Source organism: Bos grunniens, chromosome 15 (assembly GCF_055505025.1).
Source record: "Bos grunniens cultivar Pamir isolate PY7600 chromosome 15, Bosgru_T2T1.0, whole genome shotgun sequence".
Classification (NCBI taxonomy): domain Eukaryota; kingdom Metazoa; phylum Chordata; class Mammalia; order Artiodactyla; family Bovidae; genus Bos; species Bos grunniens.
In genome coordinates this window covers 59,317,131-59,338,948 of record NC_141179.1, presented here as the reverse complement: position 1 = coordinate 59,338,948, position 21,818 = coordinate 59,317,131, and the positions used below count along the sequence as shown (strand labels likewise).

At 36.6% G+C, this 21,818-nt stretch overlaps 2 protein-coding genes across 29 annotated transcripts in view; one reads left to right on the top strand and one right to left on the bottom strand.

Annotated features, from left to right (window-relative positions):
- The window catches only part of METTL15 (methyltransferase 15, mitochondrial 12S rRNA N4-cytidine), a 230,732-nt gene extending 218,353 nt beyond the window's left edge, over positions 1–12,379 (bottom strand). For 5 of the 26 annotated variants that reach the window (XM_086338568.1, XM_086338574.1, XM_086338591.1 and 2 more), the window contains exons 1-3: positions 12,068–12,229; positions 10,037–10,273; positions 6,637–6,923 (exon numbers count right to left, since the gene is read on the bottom strand). In XM_086338568.1, the coding sequence (XP_086194694.1) occupies positions 6,637–6,906 (270 nt within the window). In that variant the 5' untranslated portion in view covers positions 6,907–6,923; positions 10,037–10,273; positions 12,068–12,229. Of the gene's footprint in view, positions 1–6,636; positions 6,924–10,036; positions 10,274–12,067 lie in introns of those variants that run through there. The other 21 variants (XM_086338587.1, XM_086338573.1, XM_086338575.1 and 18 more) reach the window with 17 other exon arrangements.
- KIF18A (kinesin family member 18A) overlaps positions 12,153–21,818 on the top strand; it is an 86,320-nt gene continuing 76,654 nt past the window's right edge. For 2 of the 3 annotated variants that reach the window (XM_086338565.1, XM_086338567.1), the window contains exon 1: positions 12,153–12,487. The gene's annotated coding sequence lies outside the window, so the exon portion shown is untranslated. Of the gene's footprint in view, positions 12,488–16,455; positions 16,540–21,818 lie in introns of all 3 variants that reach the window. The other variant, XM_086338566.1, reaches the window with a different exon arrangement.

Here is a 21,818-nt window from a genome sequence, read left to right as displayed (position 1 = left end):
GAAGCAATCATCTTCTAATTTCATGGCTGCAGTCACCATCCACAATGATTTTAGAGCCCAAGAAGAGGAAATCTGTCACAGCTTCCACCTTTTCACCTTCAACTTGTCATGAAGTGCTAGGACCAAATGCCATGATCTTAGTTTTTTTAATATTTAATTTTAAGCCAGCTTTTCCACTCTACTCCTTTATCCTCATCAAGAAGTTTTTAGTTCCTCTTTACTTTCTGCCATTAGAGTGTCATCATTTGTATATCTGAGGTTATTGATATTTCTCCCAGCAATCTTTATTCCAGGTTGTAACTCATCTAGCCCAGCATTTCTCATGATGTGCTCTGCATATAAGTTAAACAAATGGGGTGACAATAAACAGCCTTGTTGTACTCCTTTCTCAATCCAGAGATCAAATTGCCAAGATTCACTGGATGATAAAGAAAGCAAGGGAACTAAAGAAAACCATCTACCTCTGTTTCATTGACTACGCTAAAGCCTTTGACTTGTGGATCATAAGACAGTGTGGAAAACCCTTAAAGAAATGGGAATAGCAGACCATCTTACGTCTCCTGAAAAACCTATATGCCGGTCAAGAAGAATCTTGTATGGAACAACTGACTGGTCAATTTTTTTGGTCCCTGAAAATTGGTTTCATTGATCCTCTCCACCATTTTTCTTTGGGTTTCATTTGCTCTTCTTTTCCTAGTTCCTTTAGTTGTACAGCTAGGTTGCTGATTTGAGAACTTTGTTTTTTTATCTAGGCATTTATAGTTATAAATTTCTCCCTTAGGACTTGTGTAATGTAAGTTTTGGTATATTGTGATTTTGTTTTCATTCATCTCTATGTATTTTCTAATTTCCCTTGTGATTTCTTATTTGATCCATTGGTTGTTTAAGAATGTTTTACTTAATTTTCAAAAATTCATGAATTTTCTAGATTGTATTCTGCCATTGATTTCTAATATTATCTGATTGTGACTGGAGAAGATACTCTGAACAATATCTTTTAAAATCTATTGAGACTGAACTTATAGCCTAACATATGTCCTATCCTGGAAAATATCCCATGTGTACTCAAGAAATGTGTTTGTTGCTGATATTGAGTAGGGTGTTCTGTATATGTCTTAAACAATTGGTTTACTGTGTTAAATTCTCTATTCCTTTATTTAAATACTGTCTGGCTGTTCTATAGAATATTGTGAGTGGGTCCTGATGTCTCTAACTATTACTATAGCACTCTTTCTCCCATAAATTCTGATAGTTTTTGCTTCATTTATTTTGGTGGTCTGAAATTAGGTGCAAAAATATTTATAACTGCTTTATTGCTGTATTGAAACTTTAATTATATGTTTATTACTAAAATGCCCTTTTTTATTTAATTAAAATTATCTTACAACTTCTATAGAAATAAAAACTAAGGTGAGATTTCAGGACAACTTTAAAAAACAGTTACATTTTATATTTATTTATCAATGTGAATCCAAACTGTGCAAAAAATAAAAGGACACTGATGCTGATTTTAAAGTTTTTGTACTCAACAAAATGTCTCACTGTTATATAATGCATTATGGATTTTAGCACCAGTAAATCATATAAACAAAGTCACACTACAGAATACCATTTTTAACCTGTTTTATATTTGGGATGGATTGTTTATTAGAGAAAAAAAGAATGTCACTGCTAAAAAAATAAATGAAAACAGTATTCTACGGCTATACCATGGTACCTTCCAGGGTAGAGAAATACAAAATACAGATCTTAAGTAGGGAATGTCAAATAAGCTAAGGGAAAAATTGACAGACTATACTAATTTTCAGAATTGTCAGGCAAAATTTTTTGCCATTATATAACCTACAGATATCTAATAGCATCAATCGTGAGAGTCATATCCAGTGTCATTCACACGGGTTAGAGACATCCAACTGTACATATTTCTTCCTAATGGTACATTCAATAATACTAGGTTAGTAGCTTGAAAGGGCAATAATAGGAATTTGTATTTCACGAAAATGTGCAAACAAAATTAATTGGGGTTTTGTTTTTTTGAAATCCATACTCCACCCTGACCCACAGACCGGGTGTTAAATATTTACCAGTACAACACTGGAAATATCACACTTCTGAAGGTATTTTGATAACAAAGGTCACTTAACTAGCTCCATGATGCTTTAAAACAGAAACATTTTTCAAATAAACAAAGGTAGAATAAAATTTAAAATAAAAATCTGTTTCCAAGAAAGCTATATGTTTAAAAACAAAGGAGAGGAAACAACTCCATGTTGACACAGTCCATTTCATCTGAAATTTATATAGTCCTTTCTTTAGGAAAAAATGCATCTTCATATATGTGCTATGGTACAGGGCCTGTCTCTTATAGAGGTTTCTAACTTTTTCAATAATTTGAGGTCAAACAAAATAAGCTTCTTTCTGTGATTGATCAGCTTTTAATATTTAAAGAAAGTAAATCTATAGCCCCAAGATTTTCTCTTTTATGCTCAATCTCTATTTAAAGATTATAAAGATTTAAAGTAAAACAAGTGAAATGCTGCTATTGATGTTAGGAAAGATCCATTATATAGAGTATAATGCATTTTTATAAAGAAAATTATACCTTGTACCATGAAAACTTCAGCAAATCAAGTAACAATGATATTAATATTAAATGTTAGACTATCAAAATAGATAAAACACTTATTTTGAGTATTTAGAAACCCAACCTTACAATCTTATCCTAACATTTATCATAATCTATTCTGCATTAATTAGATACCAGCTCATTTTCTCAGTCCTCCTATCTGTTCCTTTACCAGATTTCTCCAGCTACTTCATCAGACTGGGCCTGCCACATTGAGGCTGCAATCATACAGAAGTCCTGAGCCTGAGAGCCTCCCTTAGTAACTGAGGGATATTCCTTTTATCTGTCCCTCACATCTGTGCTCCAGTTTACTCTGAATTTTATCCATTGCCTTAAAAATCATTACAAATCCATCATGTTACAGTGCTTATCCTGGAAATATAACGGTAGACAAGATCAACATGCCCATGACTTTCAGGGAGGGCAGTCTGCTAGGAAAGACATCCACTGAACAAATAATCTCATTTAAAAAAAATTATAAATGCTATGAAAGAAAATTGTATGACTCCATGAATGCACTAACCAGGAGACAATCCTCCTCTGTAGGCTCTCGAAAAGCTTCCCTGAGAAAGTGAAATTTAACTCAAGACTTGAAGAATGGTTCAAGGCAGAAGGAACAGCACTTTCCAGCTGCAAACATGCTGGTTTCATCTTTGTTGGTACTTTTATTTCCACTTTTGCTGTCTCCTAGCATTTTTCTCCTAATTTTTTTTCCATTATTTTTTTAAAGTTTTTACAATGTTATGTTGGATTTTGCCATACAACAATGTAAATCACCCATAAGTATACATATGTCCCCTCCCTCCTAATCCTCCCATATACCCCTCACCCCATCCCACCCCTCTAGGTTGTCACAGAGCACCAGCTTGAGCTCCCTGTGTTATAAGAAACTTCCCATTAGCTATCTATTTTACATATTCTCTTGAATATTATTGTATCTAGCTACTAATTCTGATCCTTTTTAATCCCCATAATAGTATCAGCTAATGTTTACTGAGCTTATACTACTCAGAAGATGTCATTCTAAGCAATTTAAATAAATGAACTCATTTAACCCTCACAATGACCATATGAGACAGGTTGTACTTCATTTCACAGATGAGGAATCTGAGGCAGAGCCACAGTAAGCTACTTGAAGGAAATTACATAGCTACTGGTACTAGTCCTTGCATGACCATCATGTCCCTCGTAACTTATCGCTCTTACAGAAACCCTCAAGGCACCAAGCTACATTAGCAACACTAACGGGCAAAGAACACCAAGTCTCCTATATCCTCTGAACTGCTATCATCTTCAGCTAGACAGGATCATGCTTATTGTCCCCAGCTTTCAGAAATTAGGAATAAAAGACTAACCAAGGTAGCCTATACTGAAACATCTTCAAGAGCAAGAAAAATGTTTTTAGAACAAGTAGTACTTTCTTACAAAAAATTATTCACCCAGAATACAAAATAATGAAAAATGGGAAAGGAGAAAGAATTATAATTTGTTTAATTCCTTCTGTATCTCCCAAGGCTTCCCTGGTGGAAAGTAAAGAGTCAGTAAAGAGTCTCCCTGCAGTGCTGGAGACCTGGGTTCAATCCCTGGGTCAGGAATATTCCATGGAGAAGGAAATGGCAACCCCATTCCAGTATTCTTGCCTATATAATTCCATGGACAGAGGAGCCTGGTGAGCTACAGTCCACTGGGTCACAAAGAGTAACTCCCAAGGAAGAGAAAAAGTGAAAGTGAAAGTCGCTCAGTTGGTGTCCAACTCTTTGAGACCCTATGGGTAGCCTTTCTCTTCTCCAGGGGATCTTCCTAACTCAGGGATTGAACCCAGGTCTCCTGCACTGCAGGCAGATGCTTTACCAGTTGAGCCACAAGGGAAGCCCAAGAATACTGAAGTGGGTAGCCTCTCCCTTCTCCAGCAGATCTTTCCAATTCAGAAATCGAACCAGGGTCTCCTGAATTACAGGCAGATTGTTTACCAACTGAGCTATCAGGGAAGCCCTAAGGAAGAGAAAGATAAGAGCAATTCTTTTTTAATTCAAACTCATAAATATTTGCACAATTAATATGTAGTGAATAGGCTATGATACAGAAGAAATTCCCAAAACCAATTATTTTAAGTAAGCATCTTTTAAATATCAAAGAAAAGGAAATAATTATTAAATATTAGTGATCAAGGCCTCACTCAAAACTACATGTAGATTTTTTTAACGTTCTTATTATGATCAAAAGTTTCATTTGTAAATTTATCATTGAAGGTGATGTGAAAAACAGTAATTAAGTGGGTGATTGATACAGGTGAATATATGACTCATAGTTTGCAAAGGAATATGATTTTGGAGAAAAGGCTCAGAAAGAAAAGCAGCAAATAATGGATTCTGGAAGAATGAAGACCTTTCCTGTCCAAGGACTGTCAGCAGTTCTTTATTACTTGAAGATTAAGGGAATAGTGAATAAAGCTGTCTGCCAGACAGCAGAATAGGTAAGAAATAACATTGTCTCTAAGTGTACCTCACATTCAAGTTCTCAGAAATAACATTCATAAAATTAAACTTTCAATAAAAAGTAACTAGAAAACTCAAATCAGAACAATAGAAATATAAAAACAAACCAATATTATATTTATCAGGAACTTAAACATGAAACAACAGGGTAGGTCAAGTCATAGAATCGCCTCATTTTATTCCACTTGGTTTTTGAAAAAAGGCACATAAAATACTGAATTAGGAGGAGATTTTATGGGATTTGTTTTTCTTTGGTTATTTCTCTACTTCATGGGTTACTGCAAAATAAATATTTGGTTTTTGCTACTTGCAGAAAACATTTAACTAGCATTCAGATAAAATTTAAATTTAACATTCAGATAACAATTAAATTAAACTTAGATTAACATCTAAATTGCTGGACTAAGTAAAGTAGATTATCCTCCAAAAAAATGGGTTGGTCTCATCCAATCACTGGAAAGCCTTAACAGAACAAACACTGCCCTCCCTGGAACAGGGAGAAATGCTTCCAGTCAACTGTCTTTGGACTCAAACTGGAAGTCTTAAGTGAGTCTCCAGCCTGCTAGCCTACTATGGAAATTCAGAATTTACCAACCCTCTATAATCATTTGAGGCAATTCTTTAAAATCAATCAATCTCTCTTTCTCTCTTAACAACCACATATATACTCATGCCTCCCCTACACATCCTGTTGGTCCTATTTCTCTGGAGAATTCTCAGTAAGACAGAAGGGTAGCTGAAAACTCAGCCTAAGAAAACAGGATGGGAATTGAAACTTCTACCTTTGTCTCCAGTCATTCCTAAAAAGATATTAAAATTCTCAAGAAGCTATAGTAGAATTTCATTTTCATATCCTAACCACATAAAACATAATATTCTTTTCCTTTTAAAACTGTTATTTGATGAAACTAACCAACTCTGGAAAACAGTTTGGCAGATTCTCAAAAAGTTAGGCATAGAGTTAGCATATGACCCAGCATCCACTCCAAGGCACATGCCCAAAAGAACTGAATACATGTTCACACAAAAACTTTTACATGAATGTTCATAGCAGCATTTCAGAGTAGTCTAAACATGGAAGTGTAAACTTCATCAATTGATGAACGGATTAAAAAAAAAGTCATATCCATACAATGGAATGATTCAGGAATAAAAAGAAATAATTACTGACACACATCACAACATGGATAAATCTTGAAAACATGCTAAGTAAAAGGCAGGTAGAAAAGATCACAAAGTGTATGAATTCATTGATATGAAATGTCCAGATCAGACAAATCGATATGGACAAAAAATAGATTAGCAGGTTGTCAGGCACAAGGAGAAGGGAATCAATGGGGAGTGAATGCTAATGGGTTTGGGGTTTCCTGTTGGGATAATAAAAATGTTCTTGCATCAGACAGTGGTGATAATTGTATAACCTTGTAAATACACTAAAAAACACTTAAGTGTGAACATTAAGTGAATTGTATTTCAAGTAAAAAGTGTTAGAAAATAAAAGATTAATCAACTTACCTGCCCTTTTTGTGGTGCCAAACAACGAACAACTTCATCCACCATCACTGGAATATGTAACTTAGTCATCACTCCAGAATCTCTATCTTGAGATCTGTGTAACTCCTGAATTCCAGTTTGATCTGTTTCCTCCTGGGCTTCATATTCATTATATCTTTCTGCTGTGGCATGTATTTTTTTTGGCCAGACACCCAAATTATATATGCCAGATTCCAACCAGCATGAAAGAAAATTTTTATGGATTCTACAAAAATATGGGTATCGAAGCATTCTGTAGATCAACAAATCTAGAAAAAAATTAAAATCATGATTGTTGGATTTTTTTAAAAAAAGAATGTTATAATACTTGGGGGAAAGCAAATTAGTGTGCAATATTTACCACATGAAAAATATATAAAACTCATCATTTCAAACAAGTGAAGGTGACTACCCTCCTTACATAAAGCAAGGAAACCAAGAGAACCCCAGAGACTATCTGAAAATATAATTTTTAATGTGGCCTGATAAGCTCTAAGACCATTAATGTTTTAACCATCAGAGATATGAATATTTATTAATCATTTTCTGAAATATGCTTTTTTGAATTTTAATTAAGTTTAAAGAACGGGTTCAATGCATCAAAACCATTAATCTGAAAAAGCTATCCAGATGGCTTAAGGGGTTATAAATATCATTCTATTTTAGATTCACAGGTTCTCTAATTTCAAACCCTTTTAATTGTTTTTCACATAATGCTAAATCTTAATTTTCAATTTAACTTTGAGAAACTGAAAAAAGGCTATTCATGTACAACCGAAAAGAAAAAGAGGTTATCAGTCTGTGAAAAAACCTTGTAATTTGTCATGGATAATTTTTGACAAAATCATCTCACCATGCCCTGTATCAGTGACATATGTATCATTTTAAACTATACTTTATAAACACTCCATTGAACACACTTTGACATTTCACATCCAACACTGTTTCAATTGTCTGCTCCCTGCCCCCAATAAAAAACCAAGTGAATAACTGATACATTCTTTTTTTTCCCCTCTAACTTGTTCCATTTTATTCTGTAATGCTCCACTCTTTAAAATGCAGAATAAAAAACATAATTTATGAAATACATTAACAGAATACCTTTTGAAAATATTACACTCTTTACTCTAAATGTTGTTTGCAGTTGCAAACAACATTTTTGACACTTACAATAAATAACAATTTAACACTACTCTTCCTTCCTCATGAATTATGAGTTACTTAGAAGTAAGAACCACACCTTTATATCCACAAAATTAGATACATACTAGGTGCTCAATATGTGTTTTCTGGGGGAAAATAAAAAATGGTTGGATAAATTCCAGATTCTACAGAATTAATGTTTGTATCAAACGTTGCTTTAGAAAATTTCACCTGTCTCCCTAACCCTACGAAAAATCACATTCTCAAAATAGCTAAGAAAGATAAATTTTGCTTAAATATGCCTTAACTTCCTTTTGCAATAGAAAATGAAGAATGATGTTGAAAAGTCTCACATGTAATAACTGTAAAATAAAAATATATATTTGATATTGTATATAGTATCAATAAGATGTAACCGTGAGGATAATGTCAACTGTACCGAAGACATAATTCACATTATTATGTTGCAAATATGACACAGAAAAACTATGCCAAAAAAGTTTGTTAAATGAGTGTTTTAATTTTAGATGTTCAGTATAACATCTGTATAACACTTATATATATAAATGCTATATAATGTTATATAACAGTATAACAATTTTAGTTGTTGAGCAGTTAACAAATCAGCCAGATTATGAATTATGCCTTATGCTTCCAGAAAGTTTACACAATCCAAATTATGCTCTAACTTGGCATTTCTAACATATTTCAAAATAAATGCTAACATTTATTGAGCACTTACTAAGTACCACTTACTAGTCTAAGCACACTACATTGAATGAGTACTAACTCATTCAATCCTTACTCCAACACTTAGAGGTAGGTACTATTATTATTTCCATTTTACAGAGGAGAAAACAGAGAAGTAATCTGCAAAAGGCCACACAGTTGGAGAGTCATAAAGCTAGAACTGTAACACCAGCATTCTTTCCCCAGAATTTTTCGTCTTAACCTCTATGTTATAAACCGGCCCACTGGCTTTATTTAATACAGTCATGTAATTGAAAGGTACTTTGATTACACTGCCTATGTATTTTTAGTATGCCATAATTAGACTCTTTTTTTTTAAGGAGCCAATATCCTACTGCTTGGTCTACTCCACCTGGAAACACAGTATACAGTGTGGCACCCAACAGAAGACACTGTAACGATGTCCAGCCCTAAATACTGGAATCTGGAGTATTTAAACAATACAAGCAAAACTTTTCCTATTATTTTGCCTATCCAATAAACATAAACAATCTAAACTGGATGTTCAGATTTTGATAATTTTTTAACAAAACAATCAAACAAAAAAGTCCATCAATTCCAATATCAGAATCAGAACCATGCAGGGAAAGGCAAGTAGGATTTAAAAAAAGAAGTTTTTAACAGCATTTAATTTTCTTCTGCCATCAATTTCTTTGTATTTACTCAAATATATTCAAAGTACAAAGCCTGTAGAGTTTATTATGCATGAATTGGCTACTAACCTGAGTAAGCATAGACAAAACATTTCAATAATTAACCTTCCTCTTTGGTTGTGTTTTTTAATATGTCCCTAAAAATGGAAGGGGGCAAGCTCTAAAGGGAATCCCCTCTCTTCTGCAGCCCAATCTCCTATCAGGTAACTCAGAGCACTCCTGTAGTCTGCTAAGAACCAGCCACCCTAAAAGATTTAAGATAGTTTTACGTTCCCTCTGTTTACAGTAAAGAAGCAGGATGTCAAGAAATCTAAGCTCAGGAGCCAACTCTGTGGTTTTCTAGGTAAGCCATTTAACTTTTGCCTGCCAGCAAAATTCAGTCTAAGCTGCTGAGACCACGGAATTAGCCAGGTTACTCTTTTAAACGTGGGAACACAAAGGTGAGCGATACCTTTGAAAACTACTTCCTCAATGGTACTACCAATTACCATCATTGCAGTCAGCTCCCCCTGCAGAGAAAACTCTTTGGAAATTTAATTCCTAAGGCCAAAAAGTCGACCTGGAGGCTGGCAACCGAACGCAGAGAATGTGAAAAAGGTCCTAAAGAAGAAGAAGAAAAAAAAAAATCCACTCTTTTGCTTAAGAATTACACTCGGACGAGGGAAACTCTTTAGAAACTTCTGAACTCGGTATGAATGAATGCTGAAGAGAGTAAGCGTAAGAGCAGAGGCGCGAGTTTCCTTTGCGCTGGGCGAATCCGTCGTCCCCTGAAGTTCCCCCACAGGCGTGGAGCGGGTTCCAAAAGAGCTCCGGGGACTCGACCACCTTCTCCTCACCTGAGGAACGAAGACTTCTCAGTTAGCCTCCAACTCGGGCCCGAGACGAACACTATGATCCGGGAAAAGCTGAATTTGCCGCTCGCCCAGGTCCCAGCCCTGGGGGAAACTTGCGGGGACGGACAGATTGGGCCCACGTCCGCCCCAGCAACCGAGGACCGTCTGCCTTTGGTTCCGTTGCTTCCAGTCCCCAGCTCCCAAAGGGTCCCGCAGGCGCTCGGGCTCCAAAAGGTGTTCCTGGGGGTCGAGTGAGATATAAACTCCTACCATTGCCAGCTTTAAATTCACTTTTACTTTTTTTTTTAATGTCTGATGCAACTTCAAATCTAACTTTCCATTTTGTCTTTTCTCCACTCTTTTCAGTTTACTCTAAACCTATGTTAAATTTCTGTGTTCTAAAAGACAGCAGTTAGTTATACTCTTAATTCCTAATGAAAGGTGGGAATTTGTCTCCTTAGTACTACGTGTTTGAAAATTTTGGGTTCTTTTGCCTTCATTTCATTACAAAATACATCAGTTTCCTATCGTTTCTATTACACTCCTTAATGACTTGCCAACTAAAGAGAAGCCAGCTGCCAGAGTAATGACATTGATTGTAACGTTAAAATTTCTTACTCCTTAAGAGATATGGACAATTCCTTAAGAATATGAACTTCATAATCTGAACTCTTTTAAACGGCAAGTGTGATGGAGAATTTAAATGTAAAATAAGCACTAGATTAGGTGTAGAAACACCTGTGAAATTGGTTCAGCCTTATACAATGTGGCTATCAAAAAGGAAGAAATGTAAACACTTCTCCTTTAGCAATAATCAGTACAGTTTTACAAGGAATTGGTAAAACATGCCTATTTTCAGACTAGATTAGGATATCATCTTAATATCACTTAATCTAGAAAGTATTTCAGAAACAAGTGACTCCATTCTGAATTGGCTGGGTTGTACCCTTCAAAAGAAATATTTTTCTTAAGAGATTTTCTGAAAACTTCAGTTTTCTTTTCAGTAAAATAAATAGTATATATATCTCATGGGCTGTTTTAAAACTTGGAAGTGATTAGATAATATATATAAAATTAATAAAATGCCCGGGACATCAAAGGTAAAGTACCACAGAGTGACTGCATATTTGAAATAAAAAGCCTTCTCAGTTTTACTACCAAACCCAGCACCATACAAATCACTACTCATTAGCTAAGATCCATCTAGTACAGCCAGCAATTAGTAGCTTTATTGATGCTCTATCCAGTGCTCAGAAATAATCATATATTATGCATCATATACAATACATATACAATACAAAGTGCTTCTGGTTTTCTTCAATAGAAAATAAATGCCTATGAGGGTTTCCCCTACATTGTTCACTTAAAATATTCTACATTTGGTGGTGTGCCATCTTGTATATACGGTGATGTTGAATCACTAGAACATAAGCTCCAAGAGGGCCAGGAGTTTGACTCAACTGTGCGCTATTATGTCCTTAAAATATACAATCAATAACTATTGAATGAATGGATACAACAATAGTAACATAAGAACAACAAAAATTCAGATCATACTATTAAAAATATCCTGAGAAAAAACGATGAATTCTCTTAGCAAACACATCTGCCATTTTTTTCCCAGATATATATATTTTTTTCTTTTTATAGTTACATTCTAAAATTCTAACTACAACCCAGGACTTAAAAGCCCACTGCATCCAATAATGAACTAGGCCAATAAATTTGAATAAATTTATTTTGTAATGCCATCTTAGAAAGAAATGGAAAAAACAGTCATACAACAAATAGTTTCAGTCAGCAGGCACTAAGGGAATGGGCCTGGGGTTCCTGAGCAACGAAGCCTGGGCCCTCAAACCAAAAGTCCTGGACTTTCGATTAATTTAGATGAATTGACTCCAGCTGCGTCCACGTGAAAGTGGCTGGAAGGAACAGGCCCCTATAGCTTCCAGATCACTGGACCTGTGCCTTGGAGGCCTCATTGCTTAATAGAGAAAAGGAGAAAATAAACACCCAAAACCCATTAATCCATACCCACAGGCTCCGCCTCTCCCCCTAGCAGAGGGCATGACCAAGCCCTGCCCGCACTCGTCTCACTCACACCCTGAACCCAGGAACCGGGCCCGTGCCCGCGGTCTGAAGGCTTCCTGAAGATCCCAGGTGTCTGCCTCCCACCTGCAGCTGCAGGCTAACCCCGCCCACCTCGGCCAACGCCTCCGGAAACAGCCTCCGCGTTGCCACGGTGACGCGGAGTTAGGCAGCTTCTAGTGCTCCGCGCCGCTAAGACGCCTGGCGCCAATCTGCAGCGCGCCACGGCCACGTCCTGCGTGGTGACGTCACGAAGACGGCAGCCAATGAAAAGAGGCGCTGAGGAAGCTGGCTTGAGTTTGAATCTCGAGGCTGAGTTTGAATAGCCGGGTGGCGGACATTCGAGTGAAACTTTTTGGGCCTGAGGTGAGTGTAAGGCTAGAGGAGAAAACTGGTCTCGGGGACTTTTTTTGGATGACGTATCTCGCTGAAAGCGGAGAGGTCCCGCCGCCTCAGGAATAGAGGACCAAGTGGGCTTGTTGACAAACACGGAAGCCTTAAGTGCGGCGATAGGGTAGGGTTGCGGGTGGGCCTGGTTAAGGTTCCTTGGGGAGAAAGTGAAAGGAAGAAGGAACTTGAGAACGCACTAGAATGTGACTCTGCCTGAACGAGAGTCCTGGACGGCTCAGCAGGAAGATCAGGGATCTCCTACCTGAAATTCTGAGGAAGTTGGAAATTTTAAAGGGCATCCTGGCTCTTTTCCCAGACTTTGGCTGAACACTAACTGTTCAGTACCTTACAGTGCAAAGTTCCTTCAGGACTCCGTATACAGAGTGTTTTGTTTTGAAGTATAACCCTAAGCTTAACTGTCAGATGAGGAGCCTTGGTTCCCCAACTTGCAAGCTTTTTGTCCAGCGAGGTTCTGCTGTTAACCTGTCAAAGATCAGCTGGGAACCTTCCCCGAGCCCCATTTGTAGCATCAAGATAAAACCTGCCAACAGTGACTAATAGGTTTGCTGAGGATCAGCCGGGCTATGGAAGAGATACTGGTAGATGATGCTCTGCAAATAAAAAATACTTAAAGCACTGAGAATCAGTTCTTCTACCATCGTTTCTTAAGTTTCTGCTAGATTCGCCTTGAGTAGTGTTCATTAGGCACTCTGTTTCAGAGAAGTCAAGGCTGACTGCTGTTTATGACATTATTTGGCCAGAATTAAAAATTTGTGTTGTATAGTGTATAGGTTACTAATTTTTAACAACCAGGTAGGATGTGTTAGACATTCTACAGGTTTCAGTTGATAGTGTTATTCTACCATGGTCAGCGACCCCATCTTGGATTTTGGTAAGTATTTATGAACTTTGTTGCCAGAGAACATGAAATCCAAAGGTTAGATACTGCTTTTTATTAACTTTCTACTATTTGGTAGGAATTGGTTATTTCAGTACACAAAGGTTATCTGTCTTTTAACGGTAGAAATTGTCTCCTATTACTAAACAAGTATTTACAAATACACAAAGTTTTCATTTTAAAATGTATCTTGTTCCACTCTAAATATATCTTGAATCAATTAAGGTACACAATAAAATGACTTATGCTGTCAACTCTGAAATCTAGGAGGAAAAAAATAGTCCAGATGTTAGTACTGCCCTTCCCTCCATTTGAAATTTTCATTCTTCCTTGATGCTTGCAAATTACTAGAAGCAGTGGCTCTAACACTCAAAGTTATTTCCAATAAGAGGTTTAAGTTACGTAGAGACTGTACATGATAAAGTGGAAGGTAGTTCCTGGTCCTAAAAAATGTTTATGGAATCTGAATCAAATTCAAATTTGAATATGTATTTAAGAAATAATTTATAACTGTATTACTCCACACCTTCAAGAAAATTTATACAACACGTCTGCTCCATTTTTTGAAAGCCTTTCGTTTTGATTCCAATAGAGCATAGCTACTAAGAACATGTATTATAGATTTGGACCTGGATCCACATTTTGGCTTCTCATTTAATCGCATGTCATTTTGGAAAAATTCCTTATCCTAAAACTAAGTCTCTGTTTTTGTAAATTGGAGACAGTAATAGAGTCTACTTTATATTTTAAGGACTGAATGAGATGATGAATGTCAAATGTTTATCATAATGCCTGGCATACAGAGTGTTCTCAAATGACAGCCACTGTTCATTATTACTAATTATCACCATATCCACCTAATTCAAGAGTTCTAAATTAATAACATTTTCTGAAAATAGATACTTATATTATCCAACAGGCACAGAAAAATCATGAACTTCCAGTTTTGTTTCAACATTCATTGCAAGAGCCCCACTACTAGGCCCTGAGGTTTCTATCAAAAGTGAAAATAGTTTAACTTCTTCTATCAGAAAATTTCTTAGAGTTATATATTTATCTCGTTATGGAGAAGATGATTAAATACTTGAACTTTAGGTTCAGTCAGTCGGAGTTCAAATTTCATGTCTTATGCTTCCAATAATGTGACTTCAGCCAGTTAACTTAACCTCTGTATTATAGTTTCTCTCTATATAAAATAGGTATGATTTTGTATCTATCCTATAATATAAAATCCTATATCATAGAGTTGTTACAGAGATTAAATAAGTATTTAAATTGCTTAGCCCATTTCTATTTGTAGAATAACAGCTCAGGAAAAAGTATTCCAAAGTTATTAACAGAAACTTTGTGTTTAAGGTAAATTTTAATATTTTTTTGTTTTGTTTTTGAGATAAAAACACCTAGACTTGTTTAAAACCCAAATAGTACAAAAGAATATAAGGAAAAAGTAAACCTGCTTGTCAGTTATTTTCCCACCATCAAGCAACTGTATTATCAATTTCTTGTGTTCTCTTCCTGAGAGAGCCCATACACATACAAGTATGTATGTCTTTTGAAAATACAAATGGTTGAATACCATATCCACTATTCTGCATTTATTTTTTGCACACGTATCTTGAAAATCTTCATTAGTTCATTCGTTCTGTTATTCAACAAGTATGTAAAAATTTCTAAATATGTGATAAGCCCTTTTCTAGGTTCTGGAGTGCAGATGAAGTTCCAGTTCTCATGGTGCTTAACATGTTAGAAGGGAACTAAGCAATAAATATGTAACCAAATAATATGTATTTTCCAAGTAGTTTATATACTAGGAAGGAAAATAAAACTGATAAGGAATTAGAGAGGCAAGGGCAGGGTGATACAGTTTGGAATGAAATCTTTAGGGAAAACCTCTATGAAGTGACGTTTGAACAAAGACCTGAATGATGAACTGAGATATTAAGATTTGTAAATACCTGAAGATAGAGCCTTCCAGGCAGAGAAAAGAGAAAGTTAGGCCAGAATGAGACTGAGGTGTTGAACAAACACTGAGAAGGACAGTGAGACTGAAACAGTAATGGAGAGGGAGGGTAACATTAGACAGGAACAAAGTATAGATCCTATAGGACCTGGTAAAGAGTTTGCATTTTATTCATATGCTGGAGAGTCATTGGAGCAGAACAAGATGAGGTACATCACATGATCTGATTTCTTTTGAAGACGGTATCAGTACATACAATTGATGAATTAAGTCAAATTGATTGTATATTCATATGATCTTTGACTTAACTGGCTTAAATTTTATCTAGGAAAACAGTAGCTAGATATAAGATTAGGATTTACCTGTTCAACTTGGTTTATATCAACTTGCAACTATTGAAGAGAATTAGTTTTAACACCGCTTCCTTAAAGGTAACAGAAGAATGAGGCTCTCTGTGTAAGTCATTCTCCCAGAAAATTGAATGTTACCCTTATTTAAGTGATAGTGTTTTAACCATCTTCAACAATTAACATAAAAATGATCTCATTTTCCTAATTTTATAAAGAAATTGGGCACATTATTTAACTGTTTTTGATGCCTCAGGATCCTCGTTATGATTTCTTGTTATTGCCAACCATTTCACTCTGCTATGGTATGTTGGTTCTCTTAGAGAAGTATAGTATGTGTTTGCCAAAAATGGCTGTATTGCTTTTTTGAATTCCATGTCTACTTTTTATAACTTATTAATTTGTTCATTAATCAGATGTTTTGAGAACTTAACTATATACCAAGCACACGACAAGAGATAAGGAGGAATATAAAGGTATATAGTCCCATTAGATGTTATATTTTTGTCATACACAATAATCATAAAATTTAGAGCTAGAAAAGAACATTAGTTATCAATGTAGTCCAACCCTATCATTTTATAGATTACTACTAAAGCCCCTTCATCACTCTCTTTCATACTCTACCCACTCTAGAGATACCTTTCTATTATAAAGGAAATGGTGTTGTATTTGTCCTTAATGTTTTAGTCCCACCAGTGAAATCCTACCAGCTCGCTTTTTTGATTCTATTCAACAGATATCACTTGAAAGTAGATATGACAAAACTGAACAGAGACTGTGATACTATCTTCTGAATGATCATCTGAAAATAATTTTTGAGGTAACACATTATTGCACAGATAACGATATGTAGTCTTTTGTTTTGCCACTTCGTAAGTAAAAATGGTCAAGGAATGTAATTTCTGTGTGCCTTAGTCAGAATCAACTGGATGTCTATCTCTTTTACTTGGCCATGTTAGGGAAAAAAAAAAGCAGTCATCATGTTTTAATGTAGGAACAACCTCATTAATTCCTAATGACATCAACATACTTGAACATAATTGAGCATAATTTTTTCATTTAATAATTCCCAATTAACTTCAAAGTCCAATCTAAGTTCTATAACCTGACATTGAAATCTAGATCTGGCCCCACTTTTATCCAGCTTAATCTTTTTAATGCAGCCCTCTCCATTCCCTTGTGTTCTCTCCAGCTACAGTCAGGACTGAGCAAAGCTTAGCTGAGCATCTCTTTAGATGCTGTAGATAGAATTAAAATCATATAAAACTAAATGGTTAAACAAAATGAGATTTAAGCAAATTGACCACACAGCCATTTATGTCCTCTGCACAAGCTGTTTCCTACCACAGGCTTTTGGACTTGTGGCCCTGAAATACTCCTGCCTGGGAGCCACTTACTTGCTCAGTCCCTCACTTCGGTCTCTTTTCACAACATTCCCATCTAAAACAAGAACCCATACATACACTTCTAACTGTCTGTTCCAAGGCCCAGAAAAATGCCTTACACATAGAAGGCACTCAGTGAATATTTACTGAGTGCACAACTAGTTTTCTGTCCTGAAATCTTTTTTTTAACCTGGTAATAACTATCCATTCTTCAGCTCTCCATTCCAGTTGTTCCTCTGGGGAGCTTTCAAACTCAGTCTTAGGTAGTACTGTTAACCTTTATCTGATAGCACTTATCAGAGTTACAGCTTTGCATATTTGCACCATTATTTCAATAGCTCTTTCCTCACTAAGCTATATGTAATAATAATAGCAGATGTTATAATGCCTTCTCTGTGCCAGGTATTTTTCTAAGTGCTAATCTTCACAAGAACTTTATAAGGTAGGTAGTATTATTAGTCCCACTTTACAGATGAGGAAACTAATCCATAAGGAGATTGAGTAACTTGCCCACTATCACAGCCAGTAAGTAGAAGAACTGGGATTTTAACAGTTAACTTACTGAGTTAATGAGTTAATTAACAAGAGATACCTTCCAACCTAAGATCTGTTTTGAAAAAAAATCACCTGATGTTTTATATGTTTTTTAACCATTTCATTTGTGTATATTTTATCTACCATTGAAGGGGAAAAAAGAAGCATATCAGTGAAAAGCAAGGCATTGTTGAACATTTCTAAAAGCTTTTAGAAAAATATGTGTAGAGGTTAGTTTCTGGTATCACAAGGAACGTGAGAATCTGTTTTTGTTATTCAGTTGCCAAGTCATGTCTGATTCTTCGCTGCCCCATGGACTGCAGCACATCAGGCTTCCCTGTCCCTCATCATCTCCTGGAATTTGCCCAAGTTCAGGTCCATTGAATCAGTGATGCCATCCAAGCATCTCATCCTCTGTTGCCCTCTTCTCCTGCTTTGAATCTTTCCCATCATCAGGATCTTTTCTAATAAGTCAGCTGTTCGCATCAGGTGGCCAAAGTGTTGGAGCTTCAGATTCACCGTTAGTCCCTCCAAAGAGTATTCAAGGTTGATTTCCTTTAAGATTGACTAGTTTGATCTCCTTGCTGTCCAAGGGACACTCAAGAGTCTTCTCCAACACCTCAATTTGAAAGCATCAGTTCCTCCATGCTCTGCCTTCTTTATTGTCCTGCTCTCACATCCGTACCGGAAAGCCCATTGTCTTGACTATATAGACCTTTGTCGGCAAAGTGATGTCTTTACTTTTTTAATATACTGTCTAGGTTTGTCACAGCTTTCCTGTCAAGAAGCAGTCGTCTTCTAATTTCATGGCTGCAGTCACCATCTGCAGTGATTTTAAAGCCCAGGAAGAAGAAATCTGTCACTGCTTTTACCTTATCCCCATCTATTTGCCCTGAAGTGATGGGACCAGATCTTAGTTTTTTTGGTATTGAGTTTTAAGCCTCTTTTTCACTCTCCTCCTTCACCCTCATCAAGAGGCTCTTTAGTTTCTCTTCCCCTTTCCCCCATTAGAAGTCTATGTAGAGGTTAGTTTTGAGTATCACAAGGAATGTGAGATTCTACTAGCCTTTAATACACAGGGGTCAGAAATGTTAACATCCTCTAATATTTGAGACAGTTCCAAATAAGGAAGAATTGATCTAACCAAAATGCCAGTGATAAGCTCCTTGGGAAACAATGAAAAGATGGTCTAGTTATCTTTGGGAAGAAGAGGCAGGATTGGAGGCAGGTAGGGAAGAGAATTGGCATTTATTGAATGCCTTAATACACTTAATGCTTTTTATCTCTTTTAGCTTAAGGACAGCTATTAGGTATTATTTCTTTTATACAAATGAGAAACCTGGAATTCAGTGAGATCAAGTAACTTGTCCAAGGTCAAAGAAAAGGAGTATAGGTATTTATGGGAGTTGGCTAGACAGAAGCTCAGGGTGAAGAAAGACCAGAGTAGTAATTCATCTGGGACCTAACTGTTAGAATCTAAATGACCATCCTTTGCTTTTCAGTGTTATATTTTGGGGACTCACAGAGTCCTAAAAAGGGAGTGCTATGTCCAGTGTCTTCTAGTTTTAGATTGTCTTGGCCTTAATTTGAATTCCTTTCAAAAGTGTATGGATTTCTGATATATGTTAGCATTATCATTATTATTTCTTCCACTTTAGGAAACACAATATCTTCTTTTAACCCTGTCCATTTCTTTGCTTACTTGTTCAGTAGTGCTTCCTGTATTTGCTATCTGAGTCTTCTCCCATTCAGGCCTTTGTCCTACCATTGCCCCACGTTGTTCTTATTTGCTTCTATGTTACCAAATCCCATGATGACTTTTACTAAGTACTTAACCTATTTGGCTTAAAACTCAAGATTCAGAAAACTAAGATCATGGCATCTGGTTCCATCACTTCATGGCAAATAATGTGGGGAAACAATGGAAACAGTGACAGACTTTATTTTTTGAGGCTCCAAAATCACTGCAGATGGTGACTGCAGCCATGAAATTAAAAGACACTTGCTCCTTGGAAGAAAAGCTATGCCCAACCTAGACAGTATATTAAAAAGCAGAGACATTACTTTGCCAACAAAGGTCCGTCTAGTCAAAGCTTTGGTTTTTCCAGTAGTTGTGTATGGATGTAAGAGTTGGACTATAAAGAAGACTGAGTGCTGAAGAATTGATGCTTTTGAACTATGGTGTTGGAGAAGACTGTTGAGAGTCCTTTGGATTGCAAGGAGATCCAACCAGTCCATCCTAAAGAAAATCAGTCCTGAATATTCATTGGAAGAACTGATGTTGAACTTGAAACTCCAATACTTTGGCCACCTGATGCAAAGAACTGACTCATTTGAAAAGACCCTGATGCTAGGAAAGATTTAAGGAGGGAGGAGAAGGGGATGACAGAGGATGAGGTGGTTGGATGACATCACCAACTCGATGGACATGAGTTTGAGTAAGCTCCGGGAGTGATGGACATGAGTTTGAGTAGGCTCCCGGAGTTGGTGATGGACAGGGAAGCCTGGCGTGCTGCAATACATGGGGTCAAAAGAGTCGGACACGAATGAGCGACTGAACTGAACTGGACCTATTAGCAGGTATTTAGCACAATTGATCATTCTCTCCTCCTTGATTTAGAAGGCCCCCCTAAGTTTTAATGCCATGATAAGCTTGAAAAACTGAAAATCTTCACATGGCGTTAAAACTCTGAGGACAGCCTTTACTTTCTTGACTTAGCTTCCAGCTGCCTTGAAATGTCCATCTAGATGTTGATTAATGTTCTCAGATTTAAGATGTCCAGAATGAACTCCTGATCTTCACCCCAAAACCTGCTTTACCCTCAGTTATTTCTATCTCAGTTGATGGCTACTCTGTTCTTCCGACACTCAGGCCAAGAACTTTGGAGTAATTCCTGAATCCTATCTTTCTCTCATTCCCGCATCAGAAAATTCTTTTATCTTTACTTTCAGATTATATTTACCACTCCCTGTTCTAAGTTGACTGCATCATCTCTTGTCTGCATTACTTCAGTGGCCTCAGTGGTTTCCGTTTCCTCAAGTACGTCAACAGTGAAGTGATCAGATTGCAAAAATCAAATGCAAAAATATTAAATGATATGCAAATACAAAAACTTAAAAAATCTCTGAAATATTAATCAGACCCTGGGCTTTCACTTCAACTCAAACTTTATAGCTGAAAGAAAAGAAAAGAAAGTGAAGGAGCTCAGTCGTGTCTGACTCTGCAACCCCATGGACTGTAGCCTACCATTCTCTGTCCATGGGATTTTCCAGGCAAGAGTACTAGAGTGGGTTGCTATTTCCTTCTCCAGAGGTTCTTCCTGACCCAGGGATTGACCTTGGGTCTCCCTCCTTGTAGGCAGATGCTTTACCATCTGAGCCACCAGGGAAGTCCTAACTTTATAGCTAAACCATATATAATCACAGGTAGGAAAAACCTAGCTTTGATTTTTCAGGAGAGCTCTAATACTACTTTAGTTTGGGTCATGAGAATGGACAGGAAAGGGTCTCTCAGAATTGTATTAAAGTACTGAAGGGATAGCTTTGGCTTACAAACTATTTTTAATAAAATTGATCTTGACTGCAAGTCTCTTGGCACTGGAAATTGACACAACCAAGCTTATCTGTACCTGTATCTCAGAGACCCATAGAGTTAAAAATAGTTCCAGGTGTATGTCAGTTAGCTCATCCAGGTAGAAAGTAATAGAGATGGTATAGTCCCCTAGTTTTTTGTGTATTCAGAAATTCTAATCTCTGAATATAGATCCTAGTCTCTGCTCTAAAATTATGCATATTTTGTCATCCAGTTTTTATAATGTCTGTTGAGCTTCCCAAGTGGCTCAGTGGTAAAGAATCTGCCTGCCAATGCAGAAGACACAGGGGATGCAGGTTCAGTCCCTAGGTCCGGGAAATTCCCTGGTGTAGGAAATGGCAACCACCCCAGTATTCTTGCCTAGAAAATTCTATGGACTGAGGAGCCTGGTAGGCCACAACCCATGGGATTGCAAAGAGTCGGACGCAAATAAACATGCACACTTATAGTGTCTACCATGTACTAGGCACTGTTTTAGACTTGGAACACATTGGTAAGCAAAACAAGATTTTGTTAAAATGCCCTTAAGAGGCTTATAGTTTAACTAGAATAGAGAAAGTAAACACCAAGCATGCTAAATAGATGGAA